Source organism: Podarcis liolepis, assembly GCF_965112155.1.
Source record: "Podarcis liolepis genome assembly, chromosome: 17".
NCBI lineage: Eukaryota > Metazoa > Chordata > Lepidosauria > Squamata > Lacertidae > Podarcis > Podarcis liolepis.
In genome coordinates, this window is record NC_139571.1 from 3,423,436 (window position 1) to 3,441,619 (window position 18,184).

At 47.4% G+C, this 18,184-nt stretch overlaps 1 protein-coding gene across 15 annotated transcripts in view; it reads left to right on the top strand.

The window, feature by feature from the left end:
- The window catches only part of L1CAM (L1 cell adhesion molecule), a 102,041-nt gene extending 85,049 nt beyond the window's left edge, over window positions 1-16,992 (top strand). For 3 of the 15 annotated variants that reach the window (XM_083482760.1, XM_083482767.1, XM_083482771.1), the window contains 4 exons: window positions 3,747-3,878; window positions 5,687-5,759; window positions 8,484-8,495; window positions 14,796-16,992. In XM_083482760.1, the coding sequence (XP_083338886.1) occupies window positions 3,747-3,878; window positions 5,687-5,759; window positions 8,484-8,495; window positions 14,796-15,024 (446 nt within the window). In that variant the 3' untranslated portion in view covers window positions 15,025-16,992. The remainder of the gene's footprint in view (window positions 1-3,746; window positions 3,879-5,686; window positions 5,760-8,483; window positions 8,496-14,795) is intronic. The other 12 variants (XM_083482768.1, XM_083482770.1, XM_083482774.1 and 9 more) reach the window with 5 other exon arrangements.
- Window positions 16,993-18,184: the final 1,192 nt, after the last annotated feature.

The following is an 18,184-nucleotide window of genomic DNA, read 5'->3' on the forward strand; positions in this document are numbered from 1 at the left end:
GCTCTGGTCAGACCTCACCTGGAGTAGTGTGTCCAGTTCTGGGCACCACAGTTCAAGTAGGACACTGACAAACTGGAATGTGTCCAGAGGAGGGCAACCAAAATGGTCAAAGGCCTGAAAACAATGCCTTATGAGGAACGGCTAAGGGAGCTGGGCATGTTTAGCCTGGAGAAGAGGAGGTTAAGGGGTGATATGATAGCCATGTTCAAATATATAAAAGGATGTCACATAGAGGAGGGAGTAAGGTTGTTTTCTGCTGCTCCAGAGAAGCGGACACGGAGCAATGGATCCAAACTACAAGAAAAGATTCCACCTAAACATTAGGAAGAACTTCCTGACAGTAAGAGCTGTTTGACAGTGGAATTTGCTGCCAAGGAGTGTGGTGGAGTCTCCTACTTTGGAGGTCTTTAAGCAGAGGCTTGACAACCATATGTCAGGAGTGCTCTGATGGTGTTTCCTGCTTGGCAGGGGGTTGGACTCGATGGCCCTTGTGGTCTCTTCCAACTCTATGATTCTATGATTACTTTGTTTTGTATATAGACATATAATTCACTATTGTATTTCAAGTAATTCTTGGTTACCAGTATCACTCTATTTCTGCAAGTATCTTATCGTTCGTAGAGTACATTTTTAAGTATTCCTTAAATACTTTCCATTCCCTAAATACCTTCTGGTTTGACATTCCTCTAATTTTTTCAGTTAATTTTGCTAGTTGCAGGTATCATAAGGATTTGCCACTCTGTAATCGTTGGTAAGATTTCATTCTTCCAATTTCTTGCCACTATTATTAGAATAGTAGAATAATAGAAAAAGATGCACTAAGGCAGAGTGAGGGATCCTGTGCCCCTTGAGTCACCAGGATCCCTACTTGATGGGTGAAGTGAGAGTCGAAGGCTGTCACGGGAAGGGGCCTACTCTGAATGATGCCAGGTGGGCGCAGAACTCAGAAGATCTCAGAGGGTGGCCCCATCCATTTCCTCCCTAGGGGTGGGAGGGGAAGACCAGCCTTGCCAGCTGTTTTCTGAGAGGCCACTGCAGAGGCAGCAAGGTGGGGAGCTACTGAGGAGGAGGCAAATGTGGCCTTCAAGGAGCATTGCTGCAGATATCGCTGCCGCTGCAGCAGCAGCAGTGAGCAATGCGTTCCTTGGAGGCTGGGTCTGCTGCCCTGCAGATTCTGCCACCCCAGGTGGCCACCTTGCCTCATGGGTGGGCCAGCCCTGCTCAATGGAGGTTTTTAAGCAGAAGTTGGGAGGCCGTCTGTCAGGGATGCTTCAGTTGTGATTCCTGCATTGCAGGGGGGTTTCACAGTCCCTTTCAACTCTACAGTTTTATGATTCTATGAAGTAGCTGCCTTGGAGGAGAGAGCAACTTTAGCCTGCCTTTTAAAAGGGAAGGGTCTTCCTCCACTGGCAATTTTTTAATGGAGAAAAAACCACATTAGGATCAGACCTGATACTTTCAAACTGAAGGGCTCTTCTCCAGTCTTCATTAAATTGTTCCTGAAGATGATGTTACAGGAGCTTGTATGTGTGTGTGTGTGTGTGTGTGTGTGTGTGTGTGTGTGGAGTCAATTCACAGCTAGTGGTTCACAATCTATCAATTATATTTTCAAAGACTTTGATTGTATTGCCCTCTTGCATTTATCTTTTGAGCATTGCCTCCCTCCTGGTTTCTCAGGCTTTTTATTAGGCATTGTAATGTATTATTTATGGTTGTCACTATTAAATGTGACATCTTTTAAGTGGAGGAAGGGCCTTCTGTGATCTGACAAAAATGTCAGATTCATACTCGTGGAGACTTGGGAAGTGATGCTGAAAGGAGCTGGTTGTGTCTCTAGGCTTGGGAAAGATGGGGAAGGTGGAGATTTGATTGCTGTCTTGAAATATTTTTAAAGCCACAGCAAAGAAGATAAGAGAGTCATTGTTCCCTCTTGCCATGTAGACAAAGGGACAAGAGGCTGCTGGTTTATATGGCAGGAGAGTGAATTTTAGGAAGACAATCCTACTTCTGAGAGCAATGGCTATATTTAGATTTGTACTGACTTAGATCAGGAGAGCTTTTTGGAGGGGGGAGTAGGAGATTTTATAAGAGAAATCTTCATTATTTGTTATTATATTGCTTGCTTTCCGCTGCCTTTTCCCCAAGCTGTGGGAATGGGATAGCACAGATGCATTTGTCTGGTGCTTGCTTAAACATCTTGGTATGTGTGTTGGTGAAAACCATTCTGTTCTCTCAAGCTGTTAGCTAATGTGTAAGCCCCCCATGTTTGGGGTTTCTGAGTAGACCCATGGATGCAGGAAATGGCTGTAGCTCAATGGTAGACACACACTTTGCACATGGAGGGTTCCAGTTTCAATTCCTCATAAATCCAGAGGGGGCTGGATAAAGACCCCTCTGCAGAGCTACTGTCAGTCAGCTTAGAGTAGTGGCAAGGATTCTGTGGCTCTCAAGATGTTGTTGAACTCCAGATCACACAAGCCCCACCCACCATGCCCAACAGTCACTGGAGTGGGCTCCAGCCAAGGTCTACAAGTTCCCCAACCCTGGCGTAGACAGCGCTGAATGGACTAATCCCTTTACTCCATATAAGGCAGCTTCCTACGTATCTTTGAATTGCCTGTATGTGGAGGGTTGCAGGCAGCCTCTTGAGTCATTAGCAGCCAGCTGATTTTTCGCAATATGGGGCTGCAAAGGCCCATCTGCTCATATAGAGATGGTGCTTGGTTAGGGAGGACTCCGGGCTGCTGTTCTAACCATGCTGCTCTTTCCTGAATTCGTGAGTAAATGCCCCTATCTGCCACACATGGGCGGAGAGCCCTTCCCAACCAGCTGGTCCACTCACAATACTGATGAGAACATTGCAGAAAAGTGATGTTTCTCTTTTGAGAGAAACTAGTGACCCAGCCCACTGTTAGGTGCAAATGGCTCCAGCATTTCTGAGGAAGTATTCTAGCAGGAGCCAATGAACCCTTAACCCCAGGTGCGTGGAGCAGATTTTGTAAATTTTTGGATGTAGAGGGGTATGTGCCTGTGTTTGTGTGTGTTTAATAAGACAAGCTCCTCCATTTAAGAACCAGCATAATATGGGTGGCATTTCCTAGAATGACCTGCTCCATGTATGAGCAGAATGTACTTTCCTATACGCTGCTGCATGAAGATGGGTCTAATCCCCCAGTCTGAAAACACACACACACAATCAGCTGGTGTGTGTGTGTGTGTGTGTGTATCAGCAGGTGCTATTTGAGCCCAGGTTGTTCAGGGGTATATGGTAAGAACCTAGGTCTTCTCTAGGAGTTAGTGCGGCTCTGCCAAGATAACAGTAAGTTGTTCTCTCTGCAGTCTGATGTTGACATACTTTTACTTGGTGGATTTCCACCATCATGGGGAAATTCCACATTCCAGTCAGATGTTTTCTGGAGGAACGTCTCTCAAGAGTCAGAATTTAGAGATGGGCAAAGCATTAAAGCATTGAATATAACAGGTGGGCCCCAGCCCAGCACTTTGTGTTGTAAAATAGTAACTTGTAGATAGACTTGTATGTTTACTGCTGTGTATAATAAACTACAAGAATCAAATTACTAGTAGTCGTCAGTCTTTGTTCCTGATCGTCTTCCTGCCTGGGCAATCTCAAGTGTTGCCTAAGAAACGCTGCAGTACTCTGCTAAGCTGTGCAACAGGCGAAAGCACTTCAGAGTTCACCGGCTTCAAAAGTTATAACATTAATTTCCTCTCTGTGCTCTTTGCAGTTGCTGAGGATTTCCAGAAGAGCTTTGCTGCGGAAGGTTGGTTCATCGGCTTTGTCAGCGCCATCGTCCTCCTTATCCTGGTTCTGGTGCTTCTCTGCTTCATCAAGCGCAGCAAGGGCGGCAAGTACTCGGGTGAGGTGCCCCCAGCCCCACCCTAGCACCTCGCAGCAGACCCCCGTGGGCCACCCCCCAGGCTATTACCACTTTTCAGTTACATAGCACTTTTAGTGTGCCTGGTGGCGTTCGTCCTCACAACACTCCTGTGAGGTAGGTTGTTATCGTTCCCATTTTACAGACAAGGATGCTGAGCTTGAGAGATGGGGGAGTTGATGGAGTTCACGGAGTGAAGTCCATAGTTGAGCTAGGAGTTGAACTCATGCGATCCAAGTTCAAGTCCCCTATTTGACCCACTGCGCTGGGTAAGTCCAAAACAGGGAGGGGAAACAGGGCACCCTCCAGATGTTGCTGGACTCCATCGGCCCCAGCCAGCATTGCCAATGGTCAGAGATTACGGGTGCTGCAGACCAGTAACATCTTGAGAGCCAGAGGTTCCCCATCTTTGCATTACGTACTGGAGAGACAGATTTTAGGTTAGGACACGGACGTGTTACCGACATAAACTGTTTTCATGGTAACTGCTTCCTCAAGGTAGTCTGGGAATTGCACTTTGTGAGAATGCCTCTTCCAGCTTCTCAGCATGCTCTCCTATCTGCAGCTCCCAGGCTCCTTGCAGAGAAGCCAAAACAGACGAGGCTTTTGAAAACTGGCGTTACCTTTGTGTTGTTCATATGCTATTTTGCTGTCCCCTGAGCAGGCGTGGGGGGCCACAGGCTCAGGGGCCGAATGCAGCTTTCCGGGCTTCTCTACCTGCCCCTTGGAATTCTCCCCAGCCACCCTCTTGCACCCCTCACTGACCCTGCTTTGCACTCTCTCCTTGTGTGCTCTGACTGGACTGTGCTCTTGAAGTCTCATAATGCCACTTACATGCCTGGATGGAGGCTAGAGAGGGGTGTGTGAGTGTGTGCACAAACTAGGCACTACTGTAGAAAGGTAAATTTTTCCTTGTTGCTCTGCCCATGGTTTCCTCTGGCCCTCTGCCTCAGGTGGGTTCTCTTGTCTGCCCTTGGGCGTTGGAAGCCCCAGGCGGGGGGAAACTGAACAGTTACTCTAGCAGGAGCCAACACAGTGATTCCTGCTAGTGCAATGGGATTCCCCCTCCCACATAGCATGGGGGGGGGGTTGGGAGAACCCTGAGAATACTGCGTGGGGGAGGGAGAGCGGAGATGGTTTCATCTGGCAAACTGAAATGCTTGGGCCGGTGGAACATTTGTAAGAGGACTACATTGAGTAACTGCCCCAAATAACTTCCCCACCCCCTAAAAAAAATTAAAAATAGCATGTTGTATCTAGAGATGCTTCCACTCATCTCTGATCCAAGAACTTTGACAGCTTTCATAATGCTTCAAAGATTATTTGCCTTGAGATTACTGTGGGACAAAAGAAATGAATTTATAGAGACCCCTGGACAATAATATTTCCATAGTGCACATCTCAATGCTCTGGCGGGGGGGGGGGCAGGCGTGTTTTCCATCTCCAGCCCACATGGCTAAGCCCTCATTCAGATAACCACTCAGCCCCAAGAGCTGTGGGGCAGCTCTCTAACAACCGTCTGTCACAGGTTCCCCCCCAACCTGCAGGTTTCCCATAGCTCCCACACCAACACCTCAGTGAGGCAGAGGAGAGGCATGGTCTTTCAGAATGAGAGCCAGTGCTGCTCCTCTCCTCTTTCTTAATAACATCTCCCTGCCTGCTTGGCCACCTTCTGCACTAACCTCACCCACCCCAGTCCCTAATTCCAAACCTCTGCTCTGCTCTGGTTGGTTGGTCCCCTGCCCATCAAGGCTTTCACCTCATTTGACATGTTTTCTCTTCTTCTCTAGTGAAAGACAAAGAAGACACTCAGGTGGATTCCGAGGCCAGGCCTATGAAGGACGAGACCTTTGGGGAGTACAGGTACAAGGCAGGCGAGTGGAGATGGCGGCCGGGGCTCAGGAGGGAGGGTGGGGTGGGAAAGACATGCAGGGCCAAGGCAGCCACTCTCCATGGCCACAAGGTTTATCCATGTGGTTTCTATAGGTCTGAACCCCAGGAACTTAAGTGGCCTCATGTGCCTGGACGCCCGTGCTTGGGAAAGTGTGGGGTTTAGTGGGCTGCACTTGTTTGTGGCCAGAGAAACAGACTCTGGGATTTATTTTGCATCCAAGAGCAGTGATGGCATTAAAGACGGAACAAATTCATGCAGGATAAGGCCATCCATGGCCACCAGTCCTGATGGTTGTGTTGTGCCTTCGCTGTTGGAGGCAGTGATGCTTCTGAAGAGAGCAGAGAGCTGTTGCGCCCATGGCCTGCGTGCGGGCTTCCCGTGGGCATCCGGTTGGCCCCTGTGAGAACAGGATCCTGAACTAGATGGGTCCCCCTTGGCCTCATCCAGGAGGGCTCCTCTTCTTATGCTCTTCCTTTATCCTCCCATCCGAGATGTAAACAAGCCTGGGTGTTTGGATAGGTAGTGCCCCTTCTCAACACTTCAAGATATTTACTGAAGTGAGCCTGCTTCTGATGCTGCCATGCACCTAGTCTACAACACCACACCTTGACCAATCCAGCCTGTGCTTGGAATCCCAGTGACCAAACCTTGTGAGATATTAGCAGGGCTGTGTAGTTTTGCAGAAATGTGGGAAAGCAGTAGAATGTGATATTGGCCACAGAACTCAGCTTCCTTAAGAATCTCAAGCTTTCTTTTTTCCTTTTTTTAAAGAAGCAAGTTTCTAGCCCTTATTGTTGCAAACACCGTATTTTTCGCTCTATAAGACACACTTTTTCCCTCCTAAAAAGTAAGGGGAAATGTGTGTGCGTCTTATGGAGCGAATGCAGGGTGCGCAGCTATCCAGAAGCCAGAACAGCGAGAGGGATCACTGCACAGCGCTCCCTCTTGCTGTTCCAGCTTCTGGCTTAGCTGCATGCACCCTCTTCAGGGCAGCGGGGAGCCTTCATCCCGCTGCCCTGAAGAGGCTGCGCAGCTATCCCAGAAGCCAGAAGAGCGAGAGGGATCGGTGCGCACTGATCCCTCTTGCTCTTCTGGCTTTGGGGATAGCCACGCAAAGCCTCTTGAGCGCAGCGGGAGCGCTCCTGCCTCTTCACTCAAGAGGCTTTGCGTTGCTTTCTTGTTTCTTGTTTTCCTCCTCTGAAAACTAGGTGCATCTTATAGGGTGAAAAATACGGTATATACTTCTGTGGGTTGTGCCTCACTTCAGTGCCCTGAATAGGTCTTTCTCCCTCTCCATGACTATCAAAAGAAAAATAAACTAAGTAAGATGTCATGCAAATTTGCATAATGTATACAGGCTGTAGAAATCCCACTTATCTTGGCAGAGGATTTGGATTACCTTCATGTAAATCAATTGCTGGGGTTTTTATTTGGACACCCAGTCTTGAGTATGAGTCCCTCTTCCTTGGTGGTAGGTTCAGGGAGTGACCAAGCAGGAGGAGAGAGTAAGGGTGACGGTGGTGGCCGGTGAGGGATCTTCTGCAGAGTCTTGTACAAAACACCATCATCTGCCAAATGATGGTTGGTGCTGCCTAGTTAATAAGTAATCCAGTTTAGTAAGTGTGAGATTGAGATTCTGATGGTGCTACACATCAGGGCAGCCAGGAGATCTTGTGAGTTGGCACCTGAGTTACTGCACCAAGTATTTCCATTGATATAGCATTAGTGGGATGCTGGGGGTTTTACAGCTGACAAAGTTATGCTGTTTCTGCATAGGGTTGGTAATCTACAATAGACAAGATAGGGAAGCAGTCAAAGACTGACAGGGAGCCGTGAGGAGAGGGAGGGGGATGTCAGTGGAGGAATCAGTTGAGTAGCCTTTCCCAGCCTTGTGTCCCCAGAGGTTTTTGGACTGTAACCATCATAATCCTCGGCCAATAATCAGAGATGATGGGGGCTCAACAGCATCTGGAGGGCACTAGGTTGGGGAAGTGTGCAATAAAAGGTTGGTGAGGCTTCTTGAAAGGTTTGACTGAAGAAGGGAGTCCCTGGGTAAGTTAGGGGGTGAGAGGTTGGCAGAAGTGAGGGGTCATAAATAGGATTCCTGATGTTTAACATGCTGCTCACTCCTCTTAGGCCATGCCTAGAAAGCATGGGTCCAAGCGGTTTCCCCTTGACCCACACTTTCTGGGCACAGATCTGAGCTCTTTAGCCAGGGGAGGACTTTGGGCTTTCAACTTTCTGCAGCACCCTGTGCCAGCCCAAAATTTAGCACCCCCCCCCCACCTTCACCTTCTGTTCTGCGCATGCTCTATGCCATAGTTGCAACACCCTGTGGTCTCTCCCTCCCCCCCAGTTCAGCACTCAGTGCTGAGGAACTGGCCGTGCTGCCCTAAATCCACCTCAACTTTAGTTCTTAATTGGAATGAAGAGATTGCCATTTGCTTCAATTGAGCTCTGAAGAGCAGTTTTCCCTTGGGGTGGGGTGGGGGGACAACGGAACAAGAGGAAGTGTGGATAAGCTCTTAGTATATTTACACACACACCCCTTTATTGCAGTCCATAGACCCAAATCACACAGTACAACATTGCCTTAGTATCTGCATTTCTGCCCTTAGTCCCCACAGGAAACTCTCAAAATATGACGCTGGTTTTCTCTCTTTTCTCCCCCATCTCTTGCTTCATTAATGGAGGTCCCTGGAGAGGTAAGAGGGATATCCGGGGACTGCATATTGCCTGAGGAAGGTGGGGCTGGACAAGGACACTCACCCCCTTGCTTCCTCCCTCCCTTTTTCACTGTCTTTATCCACAAATGACCCTTAAATAGCTTTGTGCTTTCCTTATCTTTTGCAAATCCAAATGAAAAATAGGTGTCAAGGCAGATTACATTTTAAATGCTGTTCTCTTCTACTGTCTGCCTTGCATTAGCATTCCAGTGACGAGTTCCAGACTAACAGGCAGTCTTATTAATGTTAGCTTGTGAAAATGGCTTTTAATTTCTTGGTAGATCTCCCCTGAAATGCTACATGCCTGATCTTTCCACCCTGAGGATATATATATGCAGATTATGCGATAAATGTCTGGAATCCTGCAGGCATAAAGGCTTCACAATGCCATAGCATGTTTACTTTGAAGTAAATCCAACTGGGTTGGGGGGTATTCCCTGGTAAGCATGCATAGGATTGCAACCTTCACGTGTTCAAAAAAGTACATATATTGTCTTTGCGTGTCTGCAACTGCTCTGGCAGATAGGCCAGTGTTATTTTCCCTAGAGGGAGGTCTGAGGAAATGCTGGTTTGCCTAACAAGGGCCTGTGAATGTGTTGCTGAAGCAAGTCTCAAATGACAGATGCTCTGATTTGTAGGGAATGGACAGTACTATCCACACCTACCCATCTAAACCCCATAGAACACAGTGGGCTTAACTACTGAGCAAGCATGCCTAGGATCATGTGGCACGTCTGTGAGTCACTGTAATATCCACTTCCTGAGGATCATTTGTTTCTGCCCCCCCCCCCCCCCGTTTTTGGGTTGTGGTTTTTTGCTGGGGATGGTGGCTGAGTGAAGACTTGGCTTTTTCAAAAGGCATTCTCCATTAGCTAACTGCAGGCCTTTTTGAACTGTGGTTGTTTTAACTTGATTTTATCTTATCTTCTTATCTGCTTTCCTACTTTGGTTTTATTGATTGTTTTTAGACAGACAGTTAGGGTTTTGATCATCAAAACAAGAAAACACTCAAGAATATAAAATCACTATTCAGTAATCATCAAAACTGATGACCACATGTGTGGGGGTGGAGCACAAAATCCCGTATATTTTCAGCTGCACATTTTTCATTCATTTTTTTCTTTGTTGCCAAGCAACAATTCAGCAATTTTCCAAATTCAGCCAATAATCCTTTTCGGCTAACAAGCGGCTGAAGTTCCTAGAGCTTTGAACAATGAACACCGACATAGGAAATGCAGCAGATGTTCAACGAGCCCATAAGCCCGTCTCAAAGCTCCCCCACCCTCCAATGTTTTCTATTTTGATAATAAGTGAATATTTATTGTTAGCCTCTTTGGGCACAGCTTATAAATAAATTCAGTCAATCAGTTGAAGCATGCAGTACTCTGCAATGGGCAGTCAGTGAAACTACTAAAGATACAGCTCTCCTAATTACCGGTATATATTTAGGAAAGAGCAGGTGTGTGCTACTGGAGCAGTGTGTGGCAACTTTCACACAATTCAACATTAACATCTCAGATTGTATAAAAAACATTCTTCATTGCATTTGTAAATTTGACTTTTGCTACTGCTGCCTCAGTACTACAAAATTGCTCATAAGAGAAACTGTATGAATGAATGAATGAATGAAATCAAGCATTCCAAGAGGTCCCATTAGAAGTACAATTTAAAGCTTCTTGTAAAAGGCAAAATTTGGACAACTTGTTACCCATTTTTAGCTAATTATAAACAATGCAACTTTGAACTCCCATTTTACAAAGGGTGCTTTGCTTTAATTATTATTTTACTGATGGTGTTTTTATGAATTTGGAGAATTGATTTTAGAGTGTTTGGCAGTCCCTTCTCCCAAAGCCCTTTTCTTTAAAATAATTTTTGAACAATGTTGGGATTCCAGATACTGTGCACATGGAAAAAGTGGATCATAGAATTTAGCTATACAGTCATACCTCGGGTTGAATATGCTTCGAGTTGTGCTCCTCGGCAACCCGGAAGTAACGGAGCGCGTTACTTCCGGGTTTCGCCGCTTGCGCATGCGCAGACGCTGAAAATGACGCGACACGCATGCGCAGAAGTGGCGAAAAGCAACGTGTGCGTGCACAGACGTGCCATCGCTATTCACGTTTACTTCTAGATGCGAAGAGGGCTCCGGAACAGATCCCGTTCGTATCTGGAGGTACCACTGTATCCAAAAGCAAGAACCTTCAGCATTTTCATACTCAGGACCCACTTGTAACCAAAACATGAATTTTGGAGACCCATTTTTTCATCTTTTACCATATATTTGCATGGTGGTAGTGCTCCTGTTGCGACCCACAAGTTGAAGACCAGTGTCCTAAAGGAAACAGTTACCTGTGGACAAATGCAGTCCATCTCCTATTGAAACCAATGGCAAAACTTGGTTTTAATGAACAGGAACTGACACAGTTGTACAGGGGAGAGAGGAAGTGTGTGCGTATATATAATGCCATCAGGATAAAAGTGACCCAAGAGCTAATTGTGCATGATTTGACCTCTTTCTCTCTTGTTGTCTTCCTTCCTTGAAGTTCATCAATGCTTAGAATTAGGTAACGATCTCCCCCTTGCCCTCCAGCCCTTGCACTTTTGTCCTGATCTGCTTTCCTGGAGCACCAAAGCAGCATCGTCTCAGCTGCCTGCCATCTAAGCCTTGCAGAAGGCGCCCTGGGGTTCCCCGCTTCCTCCCTTTGGGAGATACTGAATAGATGCTTTTTCCTAGTGCTGCAGCCTGCATGCTTTCCTCTTTGCGGTGTGCAGTGGGCATGGGCCTTCGTGGCTTTGTCAGAATTGATGACAACAGAGATTCACTTTGGTCCCTGCCTCATTAGTTCATGGGCATGTCTGCACACTTCTACAGCCAGGGCTTGCTTTGCTCAGCCCCTCTAGGGTTCACTTGACTGAGTATGCCTGCTTCTTTCTAACAGATGTCACCCCTGTAGTACAATTGGACTTTCCTTTGAACCTGATTTCTCTCTCTGTGCAGCAATCTGCAATTCTGTACAAGTTCAGAAAAACTGGAGAACTTGGTACTAGCTACATAGCGTCTTGAGAATCTCAACTTCTGTTTAAATGGGGTGTGGGTTGGGGAGCTTGTTTCTGGGCCTTATGGTTGTGAAGACAGAGCAGCCATTTAGTGAAATTGGCAAACCCCAAAAGAGTATTGACAGGATTTCATGAGACCAGAAAGTGAGGCATTCAGTGATCCACGGTGCTCATTGCCCCTTCCTACAGCAAGCAAAGTCAGAATAAATAATATGAGCTAAGGAAATAGATGCAGATTTGCTTAGTTTGCATGATGCATACAGGTTGCAGGATCTGGCATTTCCTGATATAACGTTTGGGGTTTCTTGCTGCATTTTTAAAGCACACATAGCCTTATCTCCATTACACACCCACACTTTCTTCCCAGTCATGCTTGTTAGGAGCTGTCCTACTGTCGAGTAGGACCCTGGCAGAGACCCATGCCCGACTGGCATGTTCTCTCCCTCCTGGTCAATCGTTCGGGAGCTTCAAAAGCTTTCTTCTGCCCAAACATCACAGCGATTGATGCCAACAGACATCAGCACACTTATGGATCCACAGAGTCTTCGCAGCTTGCATAACAGAACTCAGTAGCTCAGCATTTTGGCTAATCTACTTTATTTACATATAATACACATTTTGACTTAGCTCTTTCCTCTTTCTCATCAGACAGCAAAGAGAAAGAACAAAGGACAATAGTTCCACTTCACAGAACACACTAACACAAACATCCTGTCTCCGTCACTTCCCACTCTGTGGGGTCAAAACATATACAGTGATGTGAAAGACAACAATCCCATGACTGCAATCACGGAGCAGGAATCTTAACATTGCCATCTCTGGCTCACTTACAGCCCATGTTTCGCAGCCATAAAACAAAATTCTTACATGTCCTTTATGTGCATTTTTGCTCCTGCTACTTTCCACATCCACTCCTCTGCTTGGGTTTTAGTCATGCATGCCTGCCTGAAAAGTGTTTCCTGCTGTCTGTTTCATCTTTGCACGCTTACACATTGCCCTTTGGGGCATATCCTTGGCCTGCCCCTTTTTGGTGTGTTTATTGCCGACACTGTCTGTCTGTATCTGTCTCTCTCTCACCATGCTTTGTATTGCAAATTGGGATCACTTCTCACAATAAAAGGAAAGACAGACCCACACCATACATTTAAAGCTCATGACTTCCCCTAAACTGCAGCTCCCAGAATTCTTTGGTGGAAGGTGTTTGCTCTAAATGTACATTGGATGCATTTTAGGTGTGTGGTGTTGATCTACCTGAAGATGTGGGACATGGGGGGGGGGCAGGGGAGAGATTGTGCATGTTTAGGGAAGTTTTTTGATGACTGGTGTTTTAATGTATTTTTAATCTCCTGTTGGAAGCTGCCCAGAGTGGCTGGGAAACCCAGCCAGATGGGCGGGGTATAACTAATAAATGATGATGATGATGATGTCTGCAAACATATCCCTGAGATCCTAAGCCAATTGCATCTCTCAGGCATATGCTGACTGCCTGCCCACAGTCTCCTCTTCAAATGTTAAAATGTGTCCCTTTGGGCCAGTTTCAAACATTCGTTTTCTCTTACGTGCAGCGATCCTCGAGGGTGTAATCCTGGAAGCACAGACTTCAGCAGGTCCTCTCCCTGTCCCGCAGGAGAGCACTCAACCTGGGGCTTCCCAATTTGCATTTCCGTTTGCACTTTCCTTTGTTGTAGGCTCACAACCAGCATTCGATGCTCTTGGGAGCACAGGACTTTTATGATGACATTTGTAAGGGCCAACCTAGACTCTTACAGGCATCTTAAGCACATGTTTGCCTGTTTGCATACAAAGCAGGGTGTGTGTGAAACCGACTCCCTCCCCACCTTACCTCACTGAGCTCTAGTGCTTTAAACAGTACTTGATTTTGGGCATTCTCATCCACCTTACGGCACTTCACACATTCATAAGAGGCTCTGAGGGACATGTTTGTGAGGGCTTTGTACACACCTCACATTTAAAACACATTGCTTCCCCTGAAGAATACTGGGAACTGTAGTTTACCCTTTGCAGCGCTATAATTCCCAGGATTCTTTGGGGGAAGGGTATAGTGTGTACAGAGCCAGAGAGTGATCCTGTGGATTACTGTGGCTGAGCATGTTAGTGCCTGAAGTGCATAATCAAAAGTGCATTCTCCTTCTACCCACTGAGATGGGGCACAATCCACCAAGAACTTCTCTTGCACAAGACCCACTGAAACAAACAGTGCTACTTCTCAGTGACTTAAGCCCCAGGGGACAGGACTGTCTGTCTTCCACTCTGCTGCACTTAAATGACAGCCCAAACCTGTTGCCTAAGGGCTTCTCGATGCTAACCTTTTGCCCTGCTCTTCCCATGCTTTAAAGCTCCATCTTTTGCCCCAGAGCTTTCCCCGTGAAAACCCACTCTTTAAAGTTGAAGCACAATGAAGAGCAATGCTCCAATTCAGTGGTAAAGAGCCACTGTTTAGTAAAGAGCCACTGGGGAACTCTCCAGAGGAAAGGTTAAGTGCGGATAAGCCCTAAGATGACTTCTCCTCCTCCTCCTCCTCCTTGTTGTTGTTGTTGTTGTTGTTGTTGTTGTTGTTGTACCCCGCCCATCTGTCTGGGCTGCTTCCAACACATTATAAACCACAGAAAACATCAAACATTAAAAACTTCCCTAAACAGGGCTGCCTTCGGATGTCTTCTAAAGTCAGATAGTTGTTTATTCCCTTGGCATCTGGTGGGAGAGCGTTCCACAGGGAGGACACCACTACCAAGAACGGTTCCCTGTAACTTCCCTTCTTGCAATGAGGGAACCTTGGAGCTGGACCTCAGTGTCTGGGCTGAATGATGGGGGCAGGGCTACAAGTGCACTGCAGATGCAGTTTCTCTCACAGCCGTTCCCACAGTGTGTGAAGCCATATTTGTAATGTGTGGACTGGTCCTCTGGCACACAGTTGTATGCATGCACTTGACTTCTCCCCACCCCCAAAGATTCAAGTCTTGCAGTTTTGCATGCTGCCTTATATTCCTTCAGGTGTTGGGACTCCAACTCCCATCAGCCCCACCCAATGTAAGAAATGGTCGGGAATGATGGGAGTTGGAGTTCAATGGCACCTTGGGGGCCACAGGTTCCTGCACCCATGATCTGTATGCTTCCCTTTGAGGTCTGCCTTGCCTAGTGGAATGTAGAGCACAGCAGTTGCTGCTCTTGCCCTTTCTCATCCCTCTTCTTTCCTCCCTGCAGTGATAATGAGGAGAAACCCTTCACAAGCAGCCAGCCCTCCCTGAATGGCGAAATCAAAGCCCTGGGAAGCGACGACAGCTTGGCTGACTATGGGGGCAGCGTGGATGTCCAGTTCAATGAGGACGGCTCCTTCATCGGCCAGTACAGCGGTCAAAAGGGCAAAGAAGGAGGGGGAAATGACAGCTCAGGGGCTACGAGCCCCACCAATGTGGTCACTGCCCTGGAATAAAAGAGGGGGCACTTCCCCAAAGGATACCCCCAACCCTGGGGGAAGAGGATTTCCCTGTGGATTATTGGGTTGAGGACACAGGGAGAACCCCCTCCTCACCAAGGGAAAGAAACAAAGAAATAATAATTGCTCAAGCAGAAGTGGTAATTGGGGGAATTCACCCCTTTGTTTACTAGCTGACCCCCCACCCCATCAAGGAGGGTTAGAAAATCAGGGGATTCCCATAATTATTCACCAGCCCTGAGCAAAGTCATATCTCTCTTTTCTGCACCCCTCTCCCAAAACCCAGTTATCCTTCAGCCAAATTGGGTGTGTGTGTGTGTTTGTGGTGGGGAGGGCAGGGCAGTGACAAGCTTAGAGGGGCTTAGTGGGGCTCAGGGTTCAAAATTGCCAAAAGAACAGATGACCCCCTTCCCAAGCCTCAGAAATGTTCCTTCTTCGTAGGTGTTTAGGAAGCAGGTGCTAACTGGTACTGCAAAGTCCCATCTCCACTCCGCCCCCCAAGACATGGGAAGCAGACAGAACAGCTGGTGGAATAATAGGGGCCGGGAGTCCATGGGGGTCTTCTGCCTGCCTCTGTGGAAAGAAGGAAGGAAGGCTTGTGGGACAGCTGAAAAGATGGCTGTGGGAAAGGAATGAGTATCAGTGGGCTGGAAAGTTCAAAAGCTGTGGGTCTCTTGATTCTGCTATGCACCCCCTTTTCATGGATTAAGCCAACTGAAGTTTCCTAACATTTGCACCTAGCAAGGGGAGGTGTGCCCCAGCTGCACCCCCAAACCCCACTGCATAGATTTGTCAATCCTTCCCTCCTTGCTTCCTTGATTTCCCAACCCATGCCTTGTTCAGGGGGCAGTTCCCTTTGACCAGTGGCTTTCAAACTTTCTGTCTCGAGGCTTGTCTGCTGAGGCATTCTTGCACACCTGCCGTGGAGGTCTGAGTTGCCAAGCATTCTGGGACATGGTCCAGGGTCCACACTAAGCATCGCAGTGAAAGATTCGTGGTCATAAGGAAGGGGTTCTTCAGGAGAAACTTAGCTGCCATGACTCACTGAGGAATCCCCAAATTAGTTTCCAAGAGGCCCCAGCTTACACCCCTGGGAACAAAGTTTGAAACCCATTGCCAGAACTTAGTCCCCTTCTGGTGCTGAATTTCCCACTTAGGGTGTGTGTGTGTGTGCGCGCGCGCGCATCTCTCTTGTTCCTTTTTCTTCCTCTTTGGGTGCCACATTAATTCATGTCCCTCTTTTTCTGATGACCAAAACCCACAGTTTCTTCCACTGGGCCAAATACCTTACCATTTCACAGACACCCCCCCCCCTTTCTCTGTTCCCCACTCCCAGCCTCCCCACAAACAATAGAGAAAATAAAATAAACCCAAGAACCTCTGTGCTTCTTGAATGCATCTCACGCAGCTGCCTTGCGACACGTTCTGTCTTTTGAAAGTGGCCTCTTCACCGAATCAACCCCCACCCCCATCTCCAGCCTCTGTCTGATGTAATTTTTTCCCTCTTGCTTGTTGGGGATGAAGCAAACCCTTGCTTTTTTGCATAAAACGTTTTTTAAAATAATAATAAAAAATAATAACAAAAGTACTCTGATGTTTTGAGCAACCCTACGCAAAATAAACCCCATCTTTTCCCTGGTCTGTAAATATTTCAAACCCTTGTGCTCGAGTTTGTTTTAGGTATCTTAGGACTGGTGTTTTGAAGTCTTCTAGTTGGTCTATTTAGGTGGCTTGGAATTTAAAAAACAAAAAAGGAAAAAACATTTGAAAAGTCCCTTTTCCCCTACTCTGTGATTCCTTCTCCCTCCCCCCCCGCCCAGCTCCAAGCCCCCCTGCCCTGTGTATCCTTCTCTTTTGTCAGGTCTGTTGCTATCTACCTTTCTCTCTCAATGGCTTTTTTAATATATATATATATATGTATATATAAACAGAATTATAAAATGGTAAATAAATGCTGGAATTGGAGCTTGCTTGGAGTGATGATGGGGAAATGTGGCTCACGGCAGGCGTGTTCTCTTGGGGTCCCTAAAGCCAAACCGGTTTTCCTCTTGCCAATCCGAAGCACACTCGTATTTACCTCTCTCAGTGACTGAGGTGGCATCGTGCTGTGGGAGGGGCCATAGCTGAGTGGTGGGCCACATACCTTTCATGCCTAAGATCCCAGGTTCACCCTCTGCCATCGCCAATTAAAAAGGGACCTGGGAGCAGGTGATGGGGAAGGACTTTCCCCCGAGAATCTGGGAGCTGCTGCCAGCCAGTGTAGACCAGGGATGGGGAACTGGAGGCATGTGCCCACAGTGGCAGAATTAGAGGCAAAAGTGGGCACATCTAACTACTGCAAATTTTACCTTGGTCCATGAGGCTATTTTGTATACACTCTCACACACCAGCCCTCTCTCTCCTCCAGGCTGGTCAATGAGGCGTTATTTGAGTTCAAGGAAGCCTACACACTTGCGAAGGGAGGAAGCAGAGCTGGTGTGGCCGGTGGTGAGCGGGTGTGCGGCTGAAAAGAGAGGGTCCCAAGGCCACACAGAGAAGCCTGTGGGACCACATTTGACCCCAGGTGTAACTCAACTTCCCCAATCGGCGGATGTCTCGAGCCAGATAAAGTGCAAATTCAGCGTTTGACATCTCAGCATGGACTTTGGGAAGATGCCCCTGTTGGTTTTTCCAGTTGGCCAGTTCCAGCAGCTTCCGACCCGGTTCTCACAGAAGGGGTCAACCTATATCTGAGTCATACCTCTTCGTGCTGCAAGTGAGGGCTTCTCATTACTTGATTGCTTCTCTATACCAGTAACCTTCCCTGCACATGGAAAGCAAGCTTGTCAGGGAGGAGATAAGCCTAGAACTAGGTGTAGCCAGACACTGGCCGTAACATCTAGTTTGACCCTGATAATTACAGAGGAACAAAACCCAGCAAAGGTTCGGTCAATAGAACTCTCCCTGCGATCAAGGACCTGCGTAGACCTCCGAGGGCCCTTAGCTGTTTCTCTGTTATCAACCCTCAATCGGCCAGTATTGTGAAACACAGATTGGTCCAAGCACACTGCCACTCTGCCTGCCGGCCCAATCAAGATGCGCCTCAAAGCTGGCAGGGTGTTGCTGCTGCCTCTCCTAACAGCTGCTTATGCCTCCTTAGGAAGGCCAGCCTCTGCTC